We start from the raw sequence: 20,432 nt of genomic DNA on the forward strand, positions 1-20,432 counted from the left end.
GTTTTTGGTTTATTTTTGTTTTTAGGTCAACAGCAGAGGAGTTTACATGAAAATTCAGATTTCTGAATTTTCTTCTTGAAAAATTAGAGGAACTGATTAACACTGGCCCACATTCCTGCGTAACACGGCAATTATAGCTGGCACAGAGGAGTGGCTGGCCCTGAATCACAGCCGTACCTCTTAGGCAGAATGCGCTCTCTTCTTGGCTACAGTCCCCACCACTCCTTAATGTTCCTCACTCAAGTCACTTTTCTCATTTATGTTGCTTTCCTCGTCTTGGTATAAATTTGAGCTCATGCTTGTTGTACACAGAGGCTGCAGAAGCCCAGAGAAGCTGTCTTGCTGCTCTCTGCTTTCCCAGGCTCTGCACAGTGCCCAGTTTAGAAATTTTATTTTCTGAATGAAAAGACTATAAATTATTTGAAAGCATCTGGTCTTCATTTCTTAGAATTTTCCATCATCATGAGAAGAGAGACTATCTAGAAATAAAGCCAATGGAGGGGACTGTAGGGCCCAGAGACTGAGACACTGAGTCCTGTCAATGTCACAGAGCTCCCGGATCCAGCCATGCCCGAAGGCAGTGCCTCTGGATTTTCCACTTATGGGAACTAGTAAATATCCCTTCTTACCTAAGCCAGACTGAGTTGTGATTTTTGTCATTTAAGTCCCAAAGAGCCCAACTGATTCAATTCTCTCCACTAATCAGAAGTTTACCATCTCCTTATAATGTGCTTATAGGAAACAGTGCAAAAAGAGTAATAAAACTTAGAATGCTCCACAGAGAAGGAGACTTGCATTGAGAGTTCAAGTATAACCGTCTCATTTTACAGATGGGAAAACTAAAAAGCTCATCAAGAGGCGTAGCATCCCAGTGGTCAGCCAGTGATGGGCAGCCGAGTACAAGCACTAAGCTACAAGCTGTCTTCTGCTCAGACCCTCTTGGCAGACGACCCGCTGAGAGCTGTTGAGAGTCTCCCTGAGGCTGTGTGAGGTCAAGTCAGCCTAACTCATCCATGTAAATACAAGTGAATCCCCCTCTAAGCTGGGCTGGCAAGAGACATGTCCATTTGAAGTCAGATTTTTTCCTTGGACTCCAAACTACCAGGTATCACTTATTTATAACCCCACTAAGTGTCTTACTCAGGTTTCTGGGCACTTCTGGGTACTGAGCAAACTAATTAATCCCCTCCCGCCTCTGCCCGTGGACCCTTGGGAAGGAATCATTGTTTTCCGAGGGTGGTTATGGGGGTACCCAAAGGCTCAAGGGAAATAATTGACATCTCTGAGTGGCTGTCACTCAGGACAACTGCTCTATGCTATGGCTTTGCCCAGCTACAGTTCCAGTAGCCCCAGGGATTTTTCTAGCAGCTTGGATTCTGGTCTTTTTGCCTGTTTTTCTTTTGACCCAATAATAATAATAAAATCAAATAATAATAATCATAATCATGAGTAAGATGGGGTTAATGATAGAATCTACCTCCCAGGGTTGCTAGGAGGGACTAAGGGGATAAGGCACGTGAAGTGCTTAGCACCATACGTAGCACTAACAAGTTCATGTTAAGACAGCATTAGTAACAATACTAACAACCACAATAACAGCAGCTAACATTAAGCAGTTAGCTGTTGGATGATCCTTGAGTGACCAGATGTTTCATTCTAGTGCCTGTTCTATGCTAGCCTGATTACCTTTATCAAGCCCTGAGTTTCTGGCCTAGGTTTCTGGAAAGTGGGTGTGCTTGGTTTTCTGATCAACCTAAACATTTTCCCATTCTTCTCTTCATCTTTTGCTTACCACCTACCCATCAGCCCAACCACCCATGTGCCCACCCATATACTCAGCCACCAAAGTACCCAGATATACACCCACCCATTTATTTACTTACTTACCCATCAACCTGTGCACTCACTTGCTCACTCATCCATCTTTCTTTCCATTCATCCATGTATTCCACCCAGTATCCATCTTTTCACCCACGCATTCACTCCCCTACCATTTATCCATGCATCTACCCACCCAATATAGCATCTTTCCACCTGTCATTCTGCCCATTCATCCATCCAGCCACTCACCCATCCATCCATATACCCAATCACTTATCCACCTATTCATTCATTCACCTACCATCCACTCACCCATGCCTCTACTTACTCATTCATCCCTACCCAATCACTCATCCAGCCCAGATATTCACACATCTACCCACCTAGTCACCCACGAATCTATGCACTTTCTCAGACATCCCCACCATCTACCACCTACCGTTTTGAAGTGTTTACTACAGGTAATGCTCTGTGCTAAGCCATGGCCTGATCTCTTGAACTCCCTCCCTGGGAGAAAATGTGGATGCCACCAGAGGGTCCTCACAGAGGGAGATTGGTAAACCTGAGCTCCTTGATGGCCAGGACTTTGCCAAAACCACTGACTTCCATCCAGGGTCTGTGGCCAAACTATGATGAAATACAGGATGGACTGAGGCATGGGCTTCCAGCAGAGCAATTAGAGGTAAACTGATACCTCTCACCCACAGAAGAGCCTGGGAACTCCAAGATACAATAGAAAAGACGCGAGTCAGCAAAAGGAGGAAATCAAAGCCACAGAGATCAAGAGCTAATTAGCTGATTCTCCGAAGATAATATTTCATTAAATCCAGCCCTCCTGGTCTTTGGGGACTGATCTCTCTTCCACCTCTTTCCCATCGCCCTTGTCCATGCTGACCTGATCTCCTCTGCCTTCCCTCTCATCTGCCTTCCCTAGTTTTCTACTTCCTTGACTCCAATCTCCCCATTGTGACGAGGGTTGACCTTTAAAGGCATAAGTGTGACCAACTCACTCCCCTGCTTATAATCCTTTATGACTCCACACTGTCTAGATAAAGGACAAACTCTCCGAAGTTGAGAAAAACGCCATTCACTCACATATTAGCACGTATTCCCCAAGCACCTACTAGGTGTTGAGCTTAGGCTGCATGCTGGGAATGCAGCAGTGGGGAAACCAACCCACCCTCTTGGAGCTCACATTTAAACAGGAGACATAAACAGAGACATTTAAAAATAATCTAGTATTGATACTCCCTGTGAAGGAAGGAAGTAAAAGTGTAAGACTACAAATAATGGGAACCCCTGGAGTAGGAAATGGCAAGTCACTCCAGTATTCTTGCCTGGAAAATTCCATGGACAGAGGAGCCTGGTGGGATACAGTCCATAGAGTCTCAAAGAGTCAGACATGACTTCCGGGTCTTGTCTGCCATGGTGGACTGACTGTAGTTATGCGCTCCCCGTTACTTTGGAATATTTTTCGGGGCTTTTGGGCCCGCCGGGATGTTGTCCCGGCCCGCCGACACCTCAGCTGCGGTAACCTGCCCCTGGAGGAGCTGTTTGCACGCGGCGGACCTCTGCGGACCTTCCTCGAGCGCCAGGTAGGCTCTGAAGCCCAGTTACAGGTCAGGCGGCCTGAGCTGGTGGCGGCGGCCAGACTTCTCAGCGACAAGGAGCAGGAGCTGCAGGAGACCCAGCACCTGCTGCATGGCTGCATGTTGTCCGTCAGATAGAGGAAAGAGGAGGTATATTTTGTAAGATGAAAATGAGGACTTAAGGAAACTTGCCGAAAATGAAATAACTTCATGTGAAAAAGAAATAGCTCAATTAAAGCAACAGATTATCTTACTTTTGGTTCCCTCAGAAGAAACAGATAAAAATGATTTGATCCTGGAGGTAACTGCAGGAGTTGGGGGTCAGGAGGCAATGTTGTTTACCTCAGAGATATTTGATATGTATCAGCAGTATGCTGCATTTAAAAGATGGCATTTTGAAACCCTGGAATATTTTCCAAGTGAAATAGGTGGCCTTAGACATGCGTCCGCCAGCATTGGGGGTTCAGAAGCCTATAAGCACATGAAGTTTGAAGGAGGTGTGCACAGAGTCCAGAGAGTGCCCAGGACAGAGAAGCAAGGCCGCATCCACACCAGCACCATGACTGTAGCCATCTTACCCCAGCCCACCGAGATTAACCTGGTGATTAATCCTAAGGATTTGAGGATTGATACTAAGCGAGCCAGTGGAGCTGGGGGGCAGCATGTGAACACCACGGACAGTGCTGTCCGGATTGTTCATCTCCCAACGGGTATTGTTTCCGAATGCCAACAAGAAAGATCTCAACTGAAAAATAAAGAGATGGCTATGAAAAAGTTACGTGCAAAACTGTACAGCCTGCAGCTAGAAGAAGAAACAAGTAAACGATACAATGCTAGGAAGATTCAGATTGGCACAAAAGGAAGGTCAGAGAAAATAAGAACATATAATTTTCCACAGAACCGGGTCACAGATCACAGAATAAACAAGTCACTTCATGATCTTGAAACTTTTATGCAAGGAGAGTACCTACTGGATGAACTTGTACAGTCATTGAAGGACTATGCTAATTATGAATCTTTAGTAGAAATTATTTCTAAAAAAGTTTAAGTTGATTTGTTACTAAAGATTTGTATAGATTCTGAAAATTCTGTTATAGCAAATCAGGTTGTGTATATACAGTGTTCTCTTGAACCACATGAGTTAACACAGTTGAGAGTAACATTTTTAATAAATAGCTAATTTATATAAAAAAAAAAAAAAAGAGTCAGACATGACTGAGTGACTGATTTATTGTATATTAACTATTTAATTTTTTAAAAGTGGACTGTGAAATACTTCCCTCTTGATTATCTTAGCGTGTATCCAAGAATCATGCATGTCATGACAGTCTAGCCTCATGTTCTGATTTTAATCACATCATGTCATGCTATCTATCACTCAGTCCTGTCCAACTCTTTGTGACCCCACGGTTGCAGGGCTACTGGTCCACCAGGCTCCTCTGTCCATGGGATTCTCCAGCCAAGAATACTGGAGTGGGTTGCCAGTTCTTGCTCCAGGGAATCTTCCTGACCCAGGAATCAAACCTGGGTCCCCAACACTGCAGGTAGATACTTTACCATCTAAGCCACCAGGGAAGCCCCAAAATCAATACAGTCTTCTGCCAGAACAAAATGGACGATTGTCAGGATGGTGGTATCATTTCTGCTGAAATGTTCATTGTTGCTTTATTTAAAACCCTCCTTCCTTTAGAAAACGTCTGCTGCTGTGCTGTGTAGAAAATGGTGATCCTCCCTGTCCTCCTTCTTGGGCTGAGCTCCAGGAAGTTTGTGCTCAGAAGTAGAGTCCTGTTCACCTCCCATCGTGCAGACAGTCCAAGCAGCGATTATTTATTTACAACAGCTAACACAATCAGTGGTAACGAATTCATAGGCAGCCTCTAAGTGCAGGCAAGATGAAAAATTGACTAAATGGGAGAATAAAAATGCATAGGGAATCAAGAAAAAAAAAAAAGAATAAAGGGAAGGAAAGGCAGTGACTTCAACTCAAGAAATCTCTGAGAGTGATGCTGCTGATGAGTCTTAAGTCAGAGTGATCACCAAGCTATAAAGGTAGAAAGGAGAGTGGGTGCAAAGGCCCTGGGGCAGGCTAGAGGGCTCAAGGAGACAGAAGATGGCAGCTGTGGCTAGGGCGGAGTATGGGAGGGTGAGAATGGACTGAGATGGAGTGGGAGAAAAAAACAGAGGAGGAGAGAAAGACCATGTAGGCGAGGGTTGTCTGGAAGTGTCTGGATTTTATTGCAATGGAGTTAATGGGTTTTAAACAAGGGAGTAGCTGATCTGATTTTTACCATCCGAATGTAAAAGACCTCTTGTTCTCCCCATAACCTCTGCTCCTTAACCCCTGGAAACCACTAACCTACTTTCTGCCATTATTGACTTACCGATTCTGGACATTTCATATGAATGGAATCATACAATATGTAGCTTTTTGTGACTGGCTTCTTTTGTTAGGTATGTTTTTAAGATTCATCTGTATTGTACCATGGAACAGCACATCGTTTCTTTTCGTTGACAATTAGTCTTCTGCTGTATGAATATACCACATCGTGTTTATCCCCTCATCAGTTGAAGGACATTTGGGTTGTTTCCACTTTAGAGTTATTTAATATTGACTCTTGAGTGACTGTTTAATTCTGATATGGAACCTACTTCTCTGTGTTAGGGGTATTCAATGTCCATTCATAGATTGATAATGGAAGTGCCAAATGCATTTCTTAATGTTCTTACCTGGCAAAATAAAACTCTGGAGTCTTTCTGTTAACTTTTATGGAACAGAATCCGAAAAGTCAAAACCCTGGAGCTGCAGACTGCTGATAAAGTCAATGGCTCAGAGAAGCCAAGTGTTGTCCCTCTGGCCCTGCATGTGGCTCAGACCAGGACTGGTAAACAAGACAGCATAACACAGCACGTCTCAAGCTGGGGTGCAGTGCCCCTCCTCAGGCACAGGTTGGTCTTCTGGAGAGAAAGACTACATTTCCCAGTCTCCTATGCAGTAAGGAGTGTCATGCAACTAAATTGTAACCAATGAGATAGAAGCAGATTTTTCTCTTCTTTCCTCCTCTCTCCTTCCTGCTGGCTGGAATGTGGACAAAATGGCAGGAGCGCAAGCAGCCATCCTGGACCCTGAGGTAGAAAGCACTGGTTACAGATGCTGGAGGGACCAAAAGGAAGAGCCTGGTGACTGTGGAGATGCCATACCACCTCTGATCTCCTGTATCTGTATGAGAGCGAAAGCAATGTCTGCTGTATTGAATATAAACATCTTAATGCATAAAGTACTGCTGTGTAACTTTCAGACGTCTGTCACAGCCCAATCCAATCCCACCAAATGTGCCTCCGTGGCCCCCCACAGATGAGGACACTGATATGAGGGACATTTGCCTCAGGACAGTATTTTTACTCAAAGATTTGAGAGGAAAAAAAAAGCCATTCTCCCTTTTCAAGTTTTCCCAAAGCTATTTTAATTAATTTCTTCCTGGGAATTCTTGGTGGTTCAGTGGTTAGGACTCTGCATTTCACTGCAAGGGGCACAGGTTTGATGCCTGGTCAGGGAACTAAGATCCCACATGCCTCAAGGTGTGGCCAAAAAAAAAAAAAAGAAAGAAAATCTTCTCTCCCCTTCTTTTAAATATTAAAACAAATGCATATATTTACATGAAGCATGGGGAACATGTGGCAGATTTGTAAGAGACTTTCTCTGCTTGCTTTACTTTGGGTGGTGAGCCTCTTCCCCAAGGTCCTCTATGGACACCTGGTCCCTCCGCCCTCAGGGGGATTGTTGATAGATTCTGAGCCTGGTCTCAGGAGGCAGGGAGCCTGTGATTGAATCCCGCCCGGGTCTACTACTTATTAATCGCATGATCCCGAGCAGCCACTTCACTCTCTGCCCCTGTTTCCTCCTCTAAAACGGAGATGGTAATGTCACTTGGGGGGAGGCTGGGGTGTGACTTGATTCTGTCCATGAAAGGCCGTGTCCCAGAGCCAGGCACCCAGGTGCTCCATTCCCTTCCCAGGCGCCAACCTCGCCTCTCTGGACACTCAACTCTCAATCTGACTCACAGTCAGAGGCAGCCCCACAAACAAGGATGATTTGATGTATTTCAGCACATTTCTGCTCGACAATATCATGTAAAAATAGAATTCTTTATTAAAACAGCAAGGTGGAACAATCGCTGCTACTCACGAAACACCGTCTTTAAAAACAACAACAAAAAACATTCAGATTAACGTCGTTGAGCCAGAAGATTCAACTCCCAGGGCCGGTTTCTCCATCTGGAGAATGGGCAGGCGGGAGGTCCCCCGCTCACTGTGGGCGGGAAGCAGTGGTGGGAGATGATCCGGGGTGGCCCTCACACTGGGCGTGATGCACCCCCGTGGGGTGGGCACCTTACCCCTCTTCCTGTCCCCTTCACCCCATGACTGTCGAGGACCAAGTCTCAGGGTGCTGCTGGCGTGGCCTTAATGCCGCTCAAACACTTGTCTGTTCCTTTCTGTAACTCAGAAGACACAGCTCAGGCTCTGAGCCTTGGTGACCCCGCACAGGGGACCCCTCCCCAGCAGAATTACGTTTCACAGTCACTTTCTATTTTTGGCAGCAAGTGATACATGTTGTCAGTTACCGGCAGTGGGGAAAAAAGCCCCCTCTTTAAACAAATTTAAGTTTTAAAAAATGAGACCACTTAAAGGAAATAAACTGGTAAACAACTATACAAAATACAGCAAAAAATAATAATCATGATGGTGGTACAGAAACACTCCGTTAGGTCAACATCTGTGTATTTCCGACCTCAGTATTTTTAGAAGAAAGGAAAAAAAGAAAAAATAAAAAAAGATGAAAACAAAGGTGGGTTCAAAGCACTTTCTCCCAAGCTGTACTTCAATATCTCCAATACCAGCTGGGGCTGCCTGGTGGAAGAATTGTCTCTTCCTAATGATTGTGGCTTCCAGGTGGTGTCCCCTTTAAAGGAAACAGGCTCTCTTTTGAATATGGGTGAGAATCTAGTCTCAGCGACAAAGCAGCCCTAATGTGGAAGGGGATAATCAGAGGGCTTTTCCCGAGCACATCAGGGTGGAAGCCACGCGCCAGAGATCTTCCCGGAGCTATTTCTGCCGGCCTCCTTCCTTCCCCTCCAAGTCAGGATGAGGCAGCTGAGGGTTTCCATGGAAACCGGCTCCTCCTCCCTCAGGAGGCTGCCAGCTCCTATTTCCTGCAGAGTTAAGAAGCAGGCGGCAGCGGGGGTCACCCAGGCGTGAAGATGGGTTTCCCTGGGGATATCCTGCCTCCTGCCAATCATAAAGACTGTCTGGGAATCCTGGGGCCGCCTGGGGGATAGGGGGCCAGGGAAGCCCCCAAGCCCCGGTGCCTCCCTGAGAAGAGACTGGACCCCAGAACATTCAGAGATCTAAGGTCTTCTCTTATCCCTCCAGCTGAAGCTACAGAGACCTAGTTATGTGTGTATGCATGTCTCTATCCACCCATGGGTGCCTCGGGCTCTGTCTGTGGTCTGCTGCCAAACAGAACTGCCCCTCCACCACCCCTCTGAGCTCAAGGAGCACAGAGCTGTCCATCTAGCATTTGCTGCTGGGAGAGTAAGTCTGTCTGTGAAATTCTATTAGCTTGTAAGCTGTGTGACCCTGGGCAGGTCACTTCACCTCTCTGAAGCCCATTTCCTCATCTATAAAGAGCATGTAACCATCCTCTCTTCCCAGAGATGCCATCAAAATAGAAACTGTTCCTGTCACAGGCATTTAGAGGGTCTTCAATAAACAGGACCTAATATTAACAAGAATACTTATCATCCTAATAACGGCTTCTAGGCAATTTTTCTCTTTGATCTGTCTTTTGTTTTCTTCCCTAAATGCAAAGGCAAGTTTTCATCACTGATCTGTTTGATCAAAGGGTGGTGCACCCAGGATAGAAAGGACCGTTGGTCTGAGAAACAATCCACCACCTCCTACAATACCACCTCTAAGAGTAGAAACAAGGCTCTCAAACTTCGGTGCCTTCGGGGGACGGGAGGTACTGTGAATGGAAAAGCAGACCAAGTAGAAATGCTGGTGACCCAGAGCGCATGGGCTTCAGCTAAGGGAGACCACTGCTACTCGGCTCTGGCTAATGGTGGCCCTCGGGAACACAGGCCCAGTGTGGACAGATCTTTCACGTTTTCAGGAGAAGTTGGACATTTTTAATCAATTCTTCCAAAGATGCCAAGGTAACACTACCGTATTTTCTATAAATGTGGGCCAAATGAAACAGGCCTGCAATCTGGATGGGGCCCAGAGCTGGAGCTCCTGAGCTAGAATGGAAGAAACCAAGGTCTCCTCTTGTTTGGCTCCATCAGCCCCAGTAGTCCTGGCTGCTTGCTTTCACAGGGGCCACCCCGTCTGGACTGTGTCCTGCTAATTCCCTGCCTGAGTCCCAGCACTGGGAGAGCCCATCCCATGTGGAGCCCGGAACTCTTAACGCTGAGAAGCCTGCTCCTCGCAGCCCAGCATCCAGAGGCCGCCCTCAGCCCGCGTGGAAGCTCCAGCCTCGGGAAACCCTCCTGCGTTTTCTCAAGGATTGGTGTGAACAGAGAGATGGGGGAGGTGTCTAGTGAAGGGGGCACCCAGGAAAGCAGACATGCTAAGAGACTCTTTGGCTTTTAGGTAGTTTAATAACAGTTCAGGGACAGAGTTTATATCAATAGATGTACTGCTAGACCCTGAATGGCCTTTTTACGGCCAGCGTCTGCTTTGACTTGCTATGGCCTGGACCACACCCAGGGCATTGGATGGCGATCCCTTGTGGGTTGGTGACACAGCAGTAAGGAGGTCTCTTAGTCTGACCTGTCTGCTGCAGCTTTAGGTGGCGCAGTATAAAGAATCTGTCTGCCATGCTAGCGATGCAAGAGATGCAGGTTCGGTCCCTGGGTTGGGAAGATCCCCTGGAGCAGGAAATGGCAACCCACTTCAGTATTCTTGCCTGGAACATTTCCGTGGACAGAGGAGCCTGGCAAACTACAGTCCATGGGGCCACAAAGAGTCAGACACGACTGAGCGACTGAGCACATACACCCGTAGTTTTAGCGGATTTCACAAAGGTGGGAGGAGCTGGGAGCAGAAAGTCTCACGTTGGAACTTTGTCGCAGATAATCTGTGCAGCTCTTGGTGTCTTTTCTTCACTCTTCTCCCCACCCCCCACCCCGCCCCCAGGCACAGTCTTCTGAAGAACAGCAGGGAAGGCATAATGCTGGTACTGTTGGATGTTCAAAGCCTGGCACCCAGGCTGAACGCAGGCACGGGAAGTTGGGTGATGGGGTAGGCTGGGCGTGTGGCGCTCACGGCCGGATGCGGTAACGGATGGGCACGTCTTGTTCTGGCTGCATCAGCCCGAAGCCGTACCGGCTGAGGTCAAACTCGGGGATGTCCACGTCCGGGGTGATCAGCTCCAGGTCAAAGTGCGTCAGCACAAGGAACACGAATCTAAGGAGAGATGGTGTCGGGGGCATGAAGGGGGAAAGAGGGGCGTCTGTTCAGAGTCAGGCAGGAAAGAAAGGGCTTCCTCCTGGTCTGACCCCAGCTCTCACTCTGGGAAAACTGGGAAAGGAGGGTGAGCAAGCAGAGCACAAAGGCCACACGCTTCTGAGTCCTGGCTGACAGGCTGTGGGCAGGAGTGACAATTCCAACGAAAGCCTTTCAGAGCCAGTGCCCCGCCCTCCAGCTCTCTCGGCTGCCTGGGCTTCACGTTGAGATGATAGAGCTGGAAGGTGGGAAGAACCTGGCCCCCAAGTCCCCGCATGGAGGGGAAGAGCACCCCCGCAAACCCACAGCTGACATTGTGTGAGTGGGAACCACACCTGTACAAGCCTGGGGGTCCACTTGGGGGTCATCTGCCACAGCAGCAAAACTGAGCTTCTCCTGGTTAATATGGACACTGGCCCTTCCTGATTCTTCCCACCATCCTCACCCCAGGCCCCAGCAAACTCCTGGAACCCCGACTGCCTGCCCTGGTCTGGGCTGCTGCTAAACCACAGCTGCCTTCGTAAGATCAGAAGCGGGCACCCCTCCTCCAGACAGCCGTGGGGACGCTGGGAGAGCAGGACGCACAGCAGGCACGGCCATCGCCTGGAACACTGTCCTGACAAGTACACGAACCGTGTGATGATGCAATCAGTGGGCCCGTAAGAGGGGTGGCAGCCCACCGCCCCGCAGTGTGAACTGGTTCCGCCAGCCGATCTTACCACCGCCTGTATGAGTTAAGGTCAGCCTGATCCTCTACTCCTCTGGGCCCTACCATCACCGCCCCCCACCGCCCCCCGGGCACCCGATGCTGGCACAACACACGGCAGGGAAGACCCTTTCATCTGACTAAATGAGTGAAGAAGAGGGGAGATGAGGACAGAGCAGCGTCAGCGCTCTGGGCAGGGGAGCTGGGCACTGACTTGGGCTCTGCCTCTTAAGGGCGTGTGACTCCTGTCGGGTTTCCTTCCCACTCTGGGCCTCAGTTTCCCCATCTGGTCAAAGGGGTGAGCTGTGTTCCTTCCAGCTCTGAAGCTGTAGAGTGGCAGAGGGTGAGTTTATACCATTGTGTTGGGGGATCTGTACCCACACCCCGATTTGGAGCCTGGCACCTTCATTCACCAGGTTTCTGACCGTGAGGAATGCTTTGACCTGTAGAGTCAGTTATCATGATGATGAACAGACAAAAATAACAGATTAGCTAAACTTAATGTGCCAGACACTTTGCTAAGCATTTCCTATCCATTATCTCTTTCATCTGTCCAAAAACTTTCTGGAGTAGGAACTACAGTCAGTTCTGCTGTAACACTTGTTTTGAACACGAGAATTCGTTTCAGTGGGATTTATCCATCAGGGTGCGAATGAGGCGTAACACAAATTTCACATCTGCCTGTGGTCACTTCATCCGCAAGAAACATTAAGAGAATGAAAAACTGCACCCAGCTGAATGAAGCTGAGCAGGAATCCACAAAACACACACACCTAAACTCTGTCCCCCAGAGACCTCAGTACACCAGGTGGGTGAAGAGTCACACCATTCCCATCAGGCGTCCAACCTCAGATAACCACCTCCCAGGCTTCAGTGTGACTCACAGCTCCATCCAATGCCTGCTTCCATGGCAAACATCAGGTCATGGCCAAAGTAAAGCACCGTATTTATTGTACCACTTAGGTGTTTCTATTTATTCCATTTAACATGTGTAAACCTATGGTAGGGCCCTAAAGTAAATCCTAAAGAAAATCAACCCTGAATATTCATTGGAAGACTGGTGCTGAAGCTGAAGCTCCAATACTTTGGCCACCTGATGTGAAGAATTGACTCATTGGAAAAGACCCTGATGCTGGGAAAGATTGAAGGCGGGAGGAGAAGGGGACGACAGAGGATGAGATGGTTTGATGGCATCAACAACTTGATGGACTTGAGTTTGAGTAAGCTCAGGCAGTTGGAGATGAACAGGGAAGCCTAGCGTGCTGCAGTCCCTGGGGTCGCAAAGAGGCCACACAACTGAGCGACTGGACAACAACAATAAACCTGTGCTGCCATATTTTCCAGGGCGCACTGTCTTTTTGTGTCATTGACAAGGTTTCTGAGTGCTGGGCCCCAGCCCTATCTTCACCACAGCCCTGTGGTTTTTATTGTGTGGTTTCCCACAGCGCAGGGATTTTCAAGAATGCACTGGAAGTTTTAGAGTGGAACCAACAGTAAATGATCTCCACTTTACTGCTGTGAAAACTGAGGCCAAAGGTTAATGGAATGTGCCCATTCACTAGCATAATGCCTGCACATTAAAGTGGTAATAGTAGTAATTACAATAATAACCTGTATTAAAAGCCTACAATGAGCCAGGCAGTGGCTGAAGTACCTAGAAAGGTCCCACTTACTCGTCCTGACACCCCTGGCGATGTAAGATGATCAGTACCCCTATTTTACAGTTGCGGAGACAGAGGCAGAGGTGACCCAGCTCAACAGAAGGTGGATGTCATCCCCTGGTTTGTTATCTGAGGGGAAAGCGCACGGGGTCCAGGGAAGAGAGTTTATGGGGCCCGGGGCTCCGCGTGCCCGGCACTCACTGTTTGATGCTGTTGACGGCGTAGCCCCTCCCCAGGCACTGGTTGTGCCCCGCTCCCCACGGCAGGCTGTAGTTCTTCAGTCGCTTCCCATCTTTGTAGAAGTCTTTCTTCTCTGATCCATCAGGGTTCAGGAATCGGTTGTATTTAAACACCTGAAACAGGAAGAATGTCCCTTTCTGACTCCAGCCCCCAAATAGGGAAGTATGGAGACAAATGTCTGACGGTGTTTATCACAGTCTTGTTGGTAAGAAAGAGGCAGTGGAGACAATGCAAAGCTCAACTGACGGGAACTGGTTAAAAATGATGGCAGCTAATGATAAGGTTGAGCTCGGTCTGTGTGTGCTGACACTGGAAAGAACTTCTAAGACGGGTTGTTGGGTGAAAAAGAAAGTGTCACAATATTGTGTGATTCCGTGAATATATAAACACATACTTATTCACATGAGTGTGAGCGTGTTGTGTGTCTGTAAAATGACATAAATATCTAAAGGACACACTCCCAACCACAGTTAGGCAACCCTGAGGAGCTGGAGAGGAAGGGAAATGAAGACAGATTTTTATTTGTAAATGTATACATGTCTATATTTCTGTCTTAAAGTATATATTATTTTACATATAAAACAATTTTAAATAAATGAAATTAAAATTATTTTTACAGAAGAGAATGCCAGTTTCCTCTGATTACAGTGTAGAGGGGTAACGTGAAGAGTGCATTTGAGCACGGGGCTTTTTGTACAGAGTAGGTGGAAGGATAGGTGACTGGACCAGTGGACAGACAGATGGGAGAGTGAGTTGATGACTGCTGCATGCAAGGGTGGATGCATGGATGGATGGTGGATGGATGTATACATGGAAGGAGGGATGCAGGGATGGATGGATGGTGGTTGCAAGCAGGGATGGAAGGATAGGTGGTGGGTGCACGCATGCACGCACAGTACAGAACACGGCACACAGTAAACATCCGAAACTGTTAGAAATCGTGAAAGTCTGCCACATTTTTAAATCTAGGGAGAAGGAAAAGCGTTGAGAAGCTAACATTATAAGATGCTAAAAATAGGAAAAATTGCTCAGCTGGCCCTTGCACAGTGCTTGGTGTGTACCAGGTGCTGTGAAGATCTTTCTTAACATAATCACATGTAATCTTCCTGACAACCCCATGGCAGTAGGTGCTATCACGAGGTCCATTTCGCAGGTGAGGAAACACACACAGAGCTGACAGTAACCTGGGCAAGGATCCACGGCAAATAAAGAGCCCGACAGGCTGCCGCTGAGACTGGGCAGAACGTGAATCCACTCGTTTCCCCCCACGACCCCTGGTGTGCCTTTTACCTCCGGGTCTGCGTAGATCTCCGGGTCCTTCTGGGGACTCAGGAAGGGAAAGAGGAGGAGGCGGTCCCCACGTCGCAGGCTGAATTCCCGCCCATCCGCCATGGGCAAGGCCAGGTCGGCCACGACTTCGCGGGTGATGAAGGGCGCAGCGGTGAGCCTGAGGCTCTCACTCAGCACGCTGTCTGCACGGGGCAGGTTCAAGGCGGGGGCGGTCAGCAGCGTCCCCCCCCCACCACTGAAATGCCACCCCGCGGCCCTCATCTGACAGTGGCAGGTGCAGAGACTGAGAGACGGTGCATGGCTCTCCCGCCATCACAAAGCCAGGCCAAAACCGGCCGCGAGATGAGAGGCGTTTGCTGCAGAGACTTTGGACATGAAATTCTGGGTCTGAGCCTAAAAGAAGCTGCCCGGGAAGTTGGGAGCCAGGCAGATATCTGAGAGGGCTGGGGAGACAGCGGGGTTTGGCTATGTCCGCCTGCCCAGCAGACGTCCTCCTTCTGGAAACAGTTCCCTGTTTTCTTCCGGGGACCACCCCGCTACCCACTCAGGGGTTGTGCTGCGCATTCCACACCCAACACCTGGGATGCGCCGCGACTGGCTAATCAGAGCAGCCCAACCCTCGGAACCTCATGATTGGCTCCGGATGGGCACATGACCTGAAGAGAGCCAATGAGAGCCATTCCTGGGACTTCGGCTAGGAACGTGGCAGAGACGCACACCCTCCCTGGGCAGGCAGCCCGGCGCCACTGGCGGCCATCTTGCCAGCTCGAGACTGGAGTGGAAAATGGAGCTGAGGACGGAGACAGACTGAGACCTGAGGGTGTCGTTAAACCGCCTGGATCTACCTGGGTCTGGAGCTAGTTCCTCTAGACTTTTTAGTTACCTGCCCCCATTGAAATCCCTTTTCTGCTTCAGCCCATTTAAGTTAGATTTTTTGCCACCTGCAACCAAAAGCCTCCTACTAGACCATGAGACTCAGGTAGTGAAGACCGGGGTGTGGAGACACCAGGTCTGTGAAGATAGGCGGCCCAGGGGGGCCTTAGGTCAGAGGAACTGATGGGAACCCATGATGGGGAGGAAGGGTTTTGGGGGTGCCCATGACACCGAGGTCTTTGGAGCTCTCTTGGAGGGTCTGTCTCACCCAGCACAGGCATGCTGTCCAAAACTTTCTGTGGGAGGGTGGTCATCTGCGAAATGGGCTGTTCTGCTCCCAAGAGGACAGTCTCAAGCTCTCCACGGACGGCGGCCAGGGCCTCGGGGTTCTTGAGGAGAAAGAGCAGGAGCCAGAAGGCAGCAGGACCCATGTTCCCCTGCAATGAGAAGAAGCCCCAGAGGGCAAAGCTGAGGTGAGAGTTGATTGGTCTGTGCCGTGGACACAGCCCTGGCCCAGGTACAGGGGTTGGGAAGCCTGGGTTCCCACCCCACCCCGCCTCACCCCCCACATGACTCACGTCTACCTCCAGCTCAGGACATGGCTCAAACATGCCCTGCGGCTTGGGCATAGCCCCGTGCCTACTTCAAGGCCATTCTTGGCATCCCTGACCTTGAGCAAAAGGACCACACTGAGGTCACACAGGTCATCTCTGCAGCTAATCAGTGAACTATGCACAGTGGTTTGAGTGAATCTCCATAGCTAACCAGACCACCTGACCTGCCTCCTGAGAAATCTGTATGCAGGTCAAGAAGCAACAGTTAGAACTGGACATGGAACAACCAACTGGTTCCACATTGGGAAAGGAGTACATCAAAGCTGTATATTGTCACCCTATGCAGAGTACATAATGAGAAATTTCGGACTGGATGAAGCACAAGCTGGAATCAAGATTGCCAGGAGAAATATCAATAACCTCAGATAGGCAGATGACATCACCCTTATGGCAGAAAAGGAAGAAAAACTAAAGAGCCTCTTGATGAAAGTGAAAGAGGAGAGTGAAAAAGTCGCTTAAAACTCAACTTTCAAAAAACTAAGCTCATGGCATCCAGTCCTATCACTTCATGGCAAATAGATGGGGAAACAGTGACAGACTTTACTTTGGGGGCACCAAAATCACTGCAGATGGTGGCTGCAGCCATGCTTGCTGGAAGATGCTTGCAGCATCTTTTGGTTTTTTGCTAGCAAGGCATGTGGGATCTTAGCTTCCTGACCAGGGATCAAACCCATACCCCCTGCACTGGAAGGCGAAATCTTAACTTAAAAGATGCTTGCTCCCTGGAAGGAAAGCTATGACCAACGTAGGCAGCATATTAAAAAGCAGAAACATTACTTTGCTGACAAAGGTCCATCTAGTACAAGCTATGGTTTTTCCAGTAGTCATGTAAGGATGTGAGAGCTGGACTATAAAGAAAGCTAAGCACTGAAGAATTGATGCTTTTGAACTATGGTGTTGGAGAAGACACTTGAGAGTCCCTTGGACTGCAAGGAGATCCAACCAGTCCATCCTAAAGGAAATTAGTACTGAATATTCATTGGAAGGGCTGATGCTGAAGCTGGAACTCCACTACTTTGGCCACCTGATGTGAAGAACGGACTCACTGGAAAAGACCCTGATGCTGGGAAAGACTGAAGGCAGGAGAAGGGGACAACAGAAGATGAGATGGTTGGATAGCATCACTGACTCGATGGACATGAGTTTGAGCAAGCTCTGGGAGTTGGTGATGGACAAGGAGGCCTGGCGTGCTGCAGTCCATGGGGTCGCAAAGAGTCAGGCACGACTGAGCGACTGAAGTGAACTGAACTGAATCCGTGAAAATGTTGATAATAAGAACACAATGTATCAATTAAGATTTCTGTTGGGACTTCCCTGGCCAGCAGTTAAGATTTTGCCTTCCAGTGCAGGGGGTATGGGTTTGATCCCTGGTCAGGAAGCTAAGATCCCACATGCCTTGCCAGCAAAAAACCAAAACAAAACAGAAGCAATATTGTACAAAATTCAAGAAAAGACTTTAAAAACAAAGATTATTGTTAAATCTGAGGATGGATGCATCCTTAGCCCCAGTTCCCCATGCTTCTTAACATCCATGCCTCTTATCATGTGACTCTGTACTTCCTTCCATTAAAGGGGTAGGATGTATTTCCTGGTCCCATGGATTTGGGCTCAGCCATGTGATGTGTTTTGGCCAATAGAATGAGGCAGAACTGACTGAACACAGGCCTTAAGAGACCTTGTGCATTTCCACTTGCCTGGCAAGCCACCTGATCCCAAGAGGAGGCCATTGAGCAGAGCTGAGCTGTCCAGTTGAGCCCAGTCTAGACCAGCTGACTCCTAGCAGCCCCACAGACCGGTGAGTTAAATAAACACTCATCAGGGTATGCCACTGAGTTTTTGTGGTCAGTTGTCATGTAACAATAGGGAACTACTACAATATCTGAATGTTTGCTTTCAAATATTTGAGTATCGTATGTGGATATAGCAAAGCAGCAATAACCAGTGGTGATCGTGAAAGCTATTTGTTTCCTGAACAAAAATTATGTAAAACTTCTCAGGAGTTAGGTAATTAGGAAAATGAATAAAAACTTTTTGCTCCAAGACTGCATCCTTGGCTGAGTAACACTCAGGTATTCAGCATGTGGCTAAATATGTATGGGTACCCTTAAATGAACTCTAGACATGGCTGGAATACAAATTAGCCTTCATTCGGGAGGAAGATTTTCATCTACCATAAATGACTCTCCTATCCAATCTTCATAATGGAATATTAAGTAGTCATCAAATGTCATGTTTACCCAGCGATTCTATTACAGACACAGCTGCACGTGGACAAAAGGACATTTGCACAAGGATATTTATCACAGCGCTGAAGTAACAGCAAAAGACTGGAGGCAACCTCAACATCTAGCAACAGATCAGTGAGATCAACGATGACCCATCCATAGGATGATGATACCGGAAGTGGTTAAAAAGGAACTGACTGCATTTAAATGTGTGTCTGGAGCCAAGATGCACCAAAGCAAGCTGCAGGATGGGGGCTCAGTGTGCGACCGCTTGTGTGTGTATTTGAAGAGGGATATGTACATATGAAGAGCACAGGCCGGCTCTAGAAAGAGACTCTAGAACCTGGCCGCTCAGGTTGCCTCTGGGACAGAAGCTGGGATGGGCATCAGTGACAGTGGAACGGATTTTCTTTCTCTTTAGCTGCCGTGAATTCGGAGGTGCCAGGTTCCCTCGTCCAGCAGGCACCGGTATCATCCCACTTTTAACTGAAAAGGAAATCTAAGCATGTCCAAGTCCTGCCCGCTGCCCAGCATATATTGGGGGCTCAATGATATTTGTTGAATAAACTATTTGTGGCCCTTTGGGCTGGGGACCTCCAAGGAAGCCTGGAAGGGGGCTGGCAGAGCCCTGGACCAGGACCAAGACCAGGCAGAATTGGGTTCAAATCCTGGCTGCCCACTCCCTATGACTGTACAAGCCCCACCCCTCTCTGGGTTTCAGAACCCCCCCTCTTGGTAAAATGGGAGTAAAAACACGCTCACTTCTGGGGTGGCCACAAGGAGTATAAAGGACTCCCTCCTCCGGCTGAGCTCAGAAATGGTCTCTCCCTCTCCCCGGCCCCTCCCTCAGGTTGAGAATCCATAGGAGCCCTGGACTCTCTGAGGTTTCCTCCAGCACCTCAGGTCCAGCTGAGACAAGCAAGGTCACTTGCTGTCCATCACTTGAACAGCCGGTGGAATGTAGGCGATAAATAATTCAGCTCTGGGTTAACTCAGTGCCAAGGTCCTTTTATCTCGTCCAGATGGTCAGATGGGGGCCACCGCTCATTAATTACAAAGCAGGACCGGGAAAGGAGGCTGCTCAGTCAGCTCCTTCAGGAGGAGGCTGCGGCGAGTTAGGGAGGTGACGAAGACTGCAGTCCACCCAACTGCACAGAGGTGTGAGTGTGCGTGCGTCTGTGTGTGTCTGATCACACAACCTTGAGATCTTTAGACCACTACCCTGGCAGCTGAGTGTTCTCCCGTGGAGCCTTGCCTCAGCTCACCCAGGAGAACACTTCTGGTCTCATCTCATTCCCGCCCGCAGCAAAGTCCACCTTCCAGCAGCCTCGGGCTCCAGGCTACCTTCTCTGTGAACGTCACCCGGGAGCTGACCTCCAGGGGGCGCTCCCGGGGGCCAGACCCGGTGCGCGGCGACTCACATCCGCCACCTTGTGGCCTCCCCACCGCACTGTCCGTCAACAGGAGCGGGGTTGGCCTGCAGCCTGCCTGCGCCGCATCACTCCTCAGCCCATTTTCCTTTGGAGTACCGTCTCCACTTCACTAGAAGCCTGTGTGGACTGTCTGGGGCTGAACAAACCCCCTCCAGACCTCAGTGTGGTCATAGGAGTCGGCTTGGTCTAGTCAGTCAGTCAGTGATGGACTCAGAGGGGACGGGTGACCTGGGCTGGGCCAGTGGGTACCAGACTTAGGATCTGCGCTAGAATTCGAGAGAAGCTCTCCGCCACCAGGAGGAGGGGCTGCCAGGAGCTGCTGGTGGCCCTTCCTGCCGCCCCCGGGGCAAGTCCATCTGAGGCTCAAGAGAGCGCAGAGCTGAGGGGTGGGGGAGAGCACAGATAACATTTCATTTGGGGGGGGCATTAAATTTTTTTTTCTAAGGGAATAAAAGAATGCGTGCAAAGTTGGTCCTG

At 48.8% G+C, this 20,432-nt stretch overlaps 2 protein-coding genes across 7 annotated transcripts in view; one reads left to right on the plus strand and one right to left on the minus strand.

The window, feature by feature from the left end:
- Nucleotides 1-3,231: 3,231 nt before the first annotated feature.
- LOC122448179 (peptide chain release factor 1-like, mitochondrial) lies at nt 3,232-4,612 on the plus strand. 3 transcript variants are annotated; one of them, XM_043479281.1, is made up of 3 exons: nt 3,232-3,525; nt 3,575-3,654; nt 3,839-4,612. In XM_043479281.1, the coding sequence occupies exons 1-3, from the start codon at nt 3,267-3,269 to the stop codon at nt 3,893-3,895; spliced, it is 396 nt and encodes a 131-aa protein (XP_043335216.1). In that variant the 5' UTR covers nt 3,232-3,266; the 3' UTR covers nt 3,896-4,612. The 3 variants fall into 3 exon arrangements, with proteins under 3 accessions (XP_043335216.1, XP_043335214.1, XP_043335215.1); XM_043479279.1 differs by having other exon boundaries at nt 3,575-4,612; XM_043479280.1 differs by having other exon boundaries at nt 3,275-3,416; nt 3,575-4,612.
- A 5,434-nt stretch (nt 4,613-10,046) lies between these two features.
- The window catches only part of PTGIS (prostaglandin I2 synthase), a 46,032-nt gene continuing 35,646 nt past the window's right edge, over nt 10,047-20,432 (minus strand). For all 4 annotated transcript variants that reach the window (XM_043479277.1, XM_043479278.1, XM_043479276.1 and 1 more), the window contains 4 exons: nt 15,952-16,120; nt 14,811-14,992; nt 13,482-13,633; nt 10,047-10,874 (listed from right to left, as the gene is read on the minus strand). In XM_043479277.1, coding sequence (XP_043335212.1) covers nt 10,730-10,874; nt 13,482-13,633; nt 14,811-14,992; nt 15,952-16,120 — 648 coding nt within the window. In that variant the 3' untranslated portion in view covers nt 10,047-10,729. The remainder of the gene's footprint in view (nt 10,875-13,481; nt 13,634-14,810; nt 14,993-15,951; nt 16,121-20,432) is intronic.

This window comes from Cervus canadensis, chromosome 10 (assembly GCF_019320065.1).
Source record: "Cervus canadensis isolate Bull #8, Minnesota chromosome 10, ASM1932006v1, whole genome shotgun sequence".
NCBI lineage: Eukaryota > Metazoa > Chordata > Mammalia > Artiodactyla > Cervidae > Cervus > Cervus canadensis.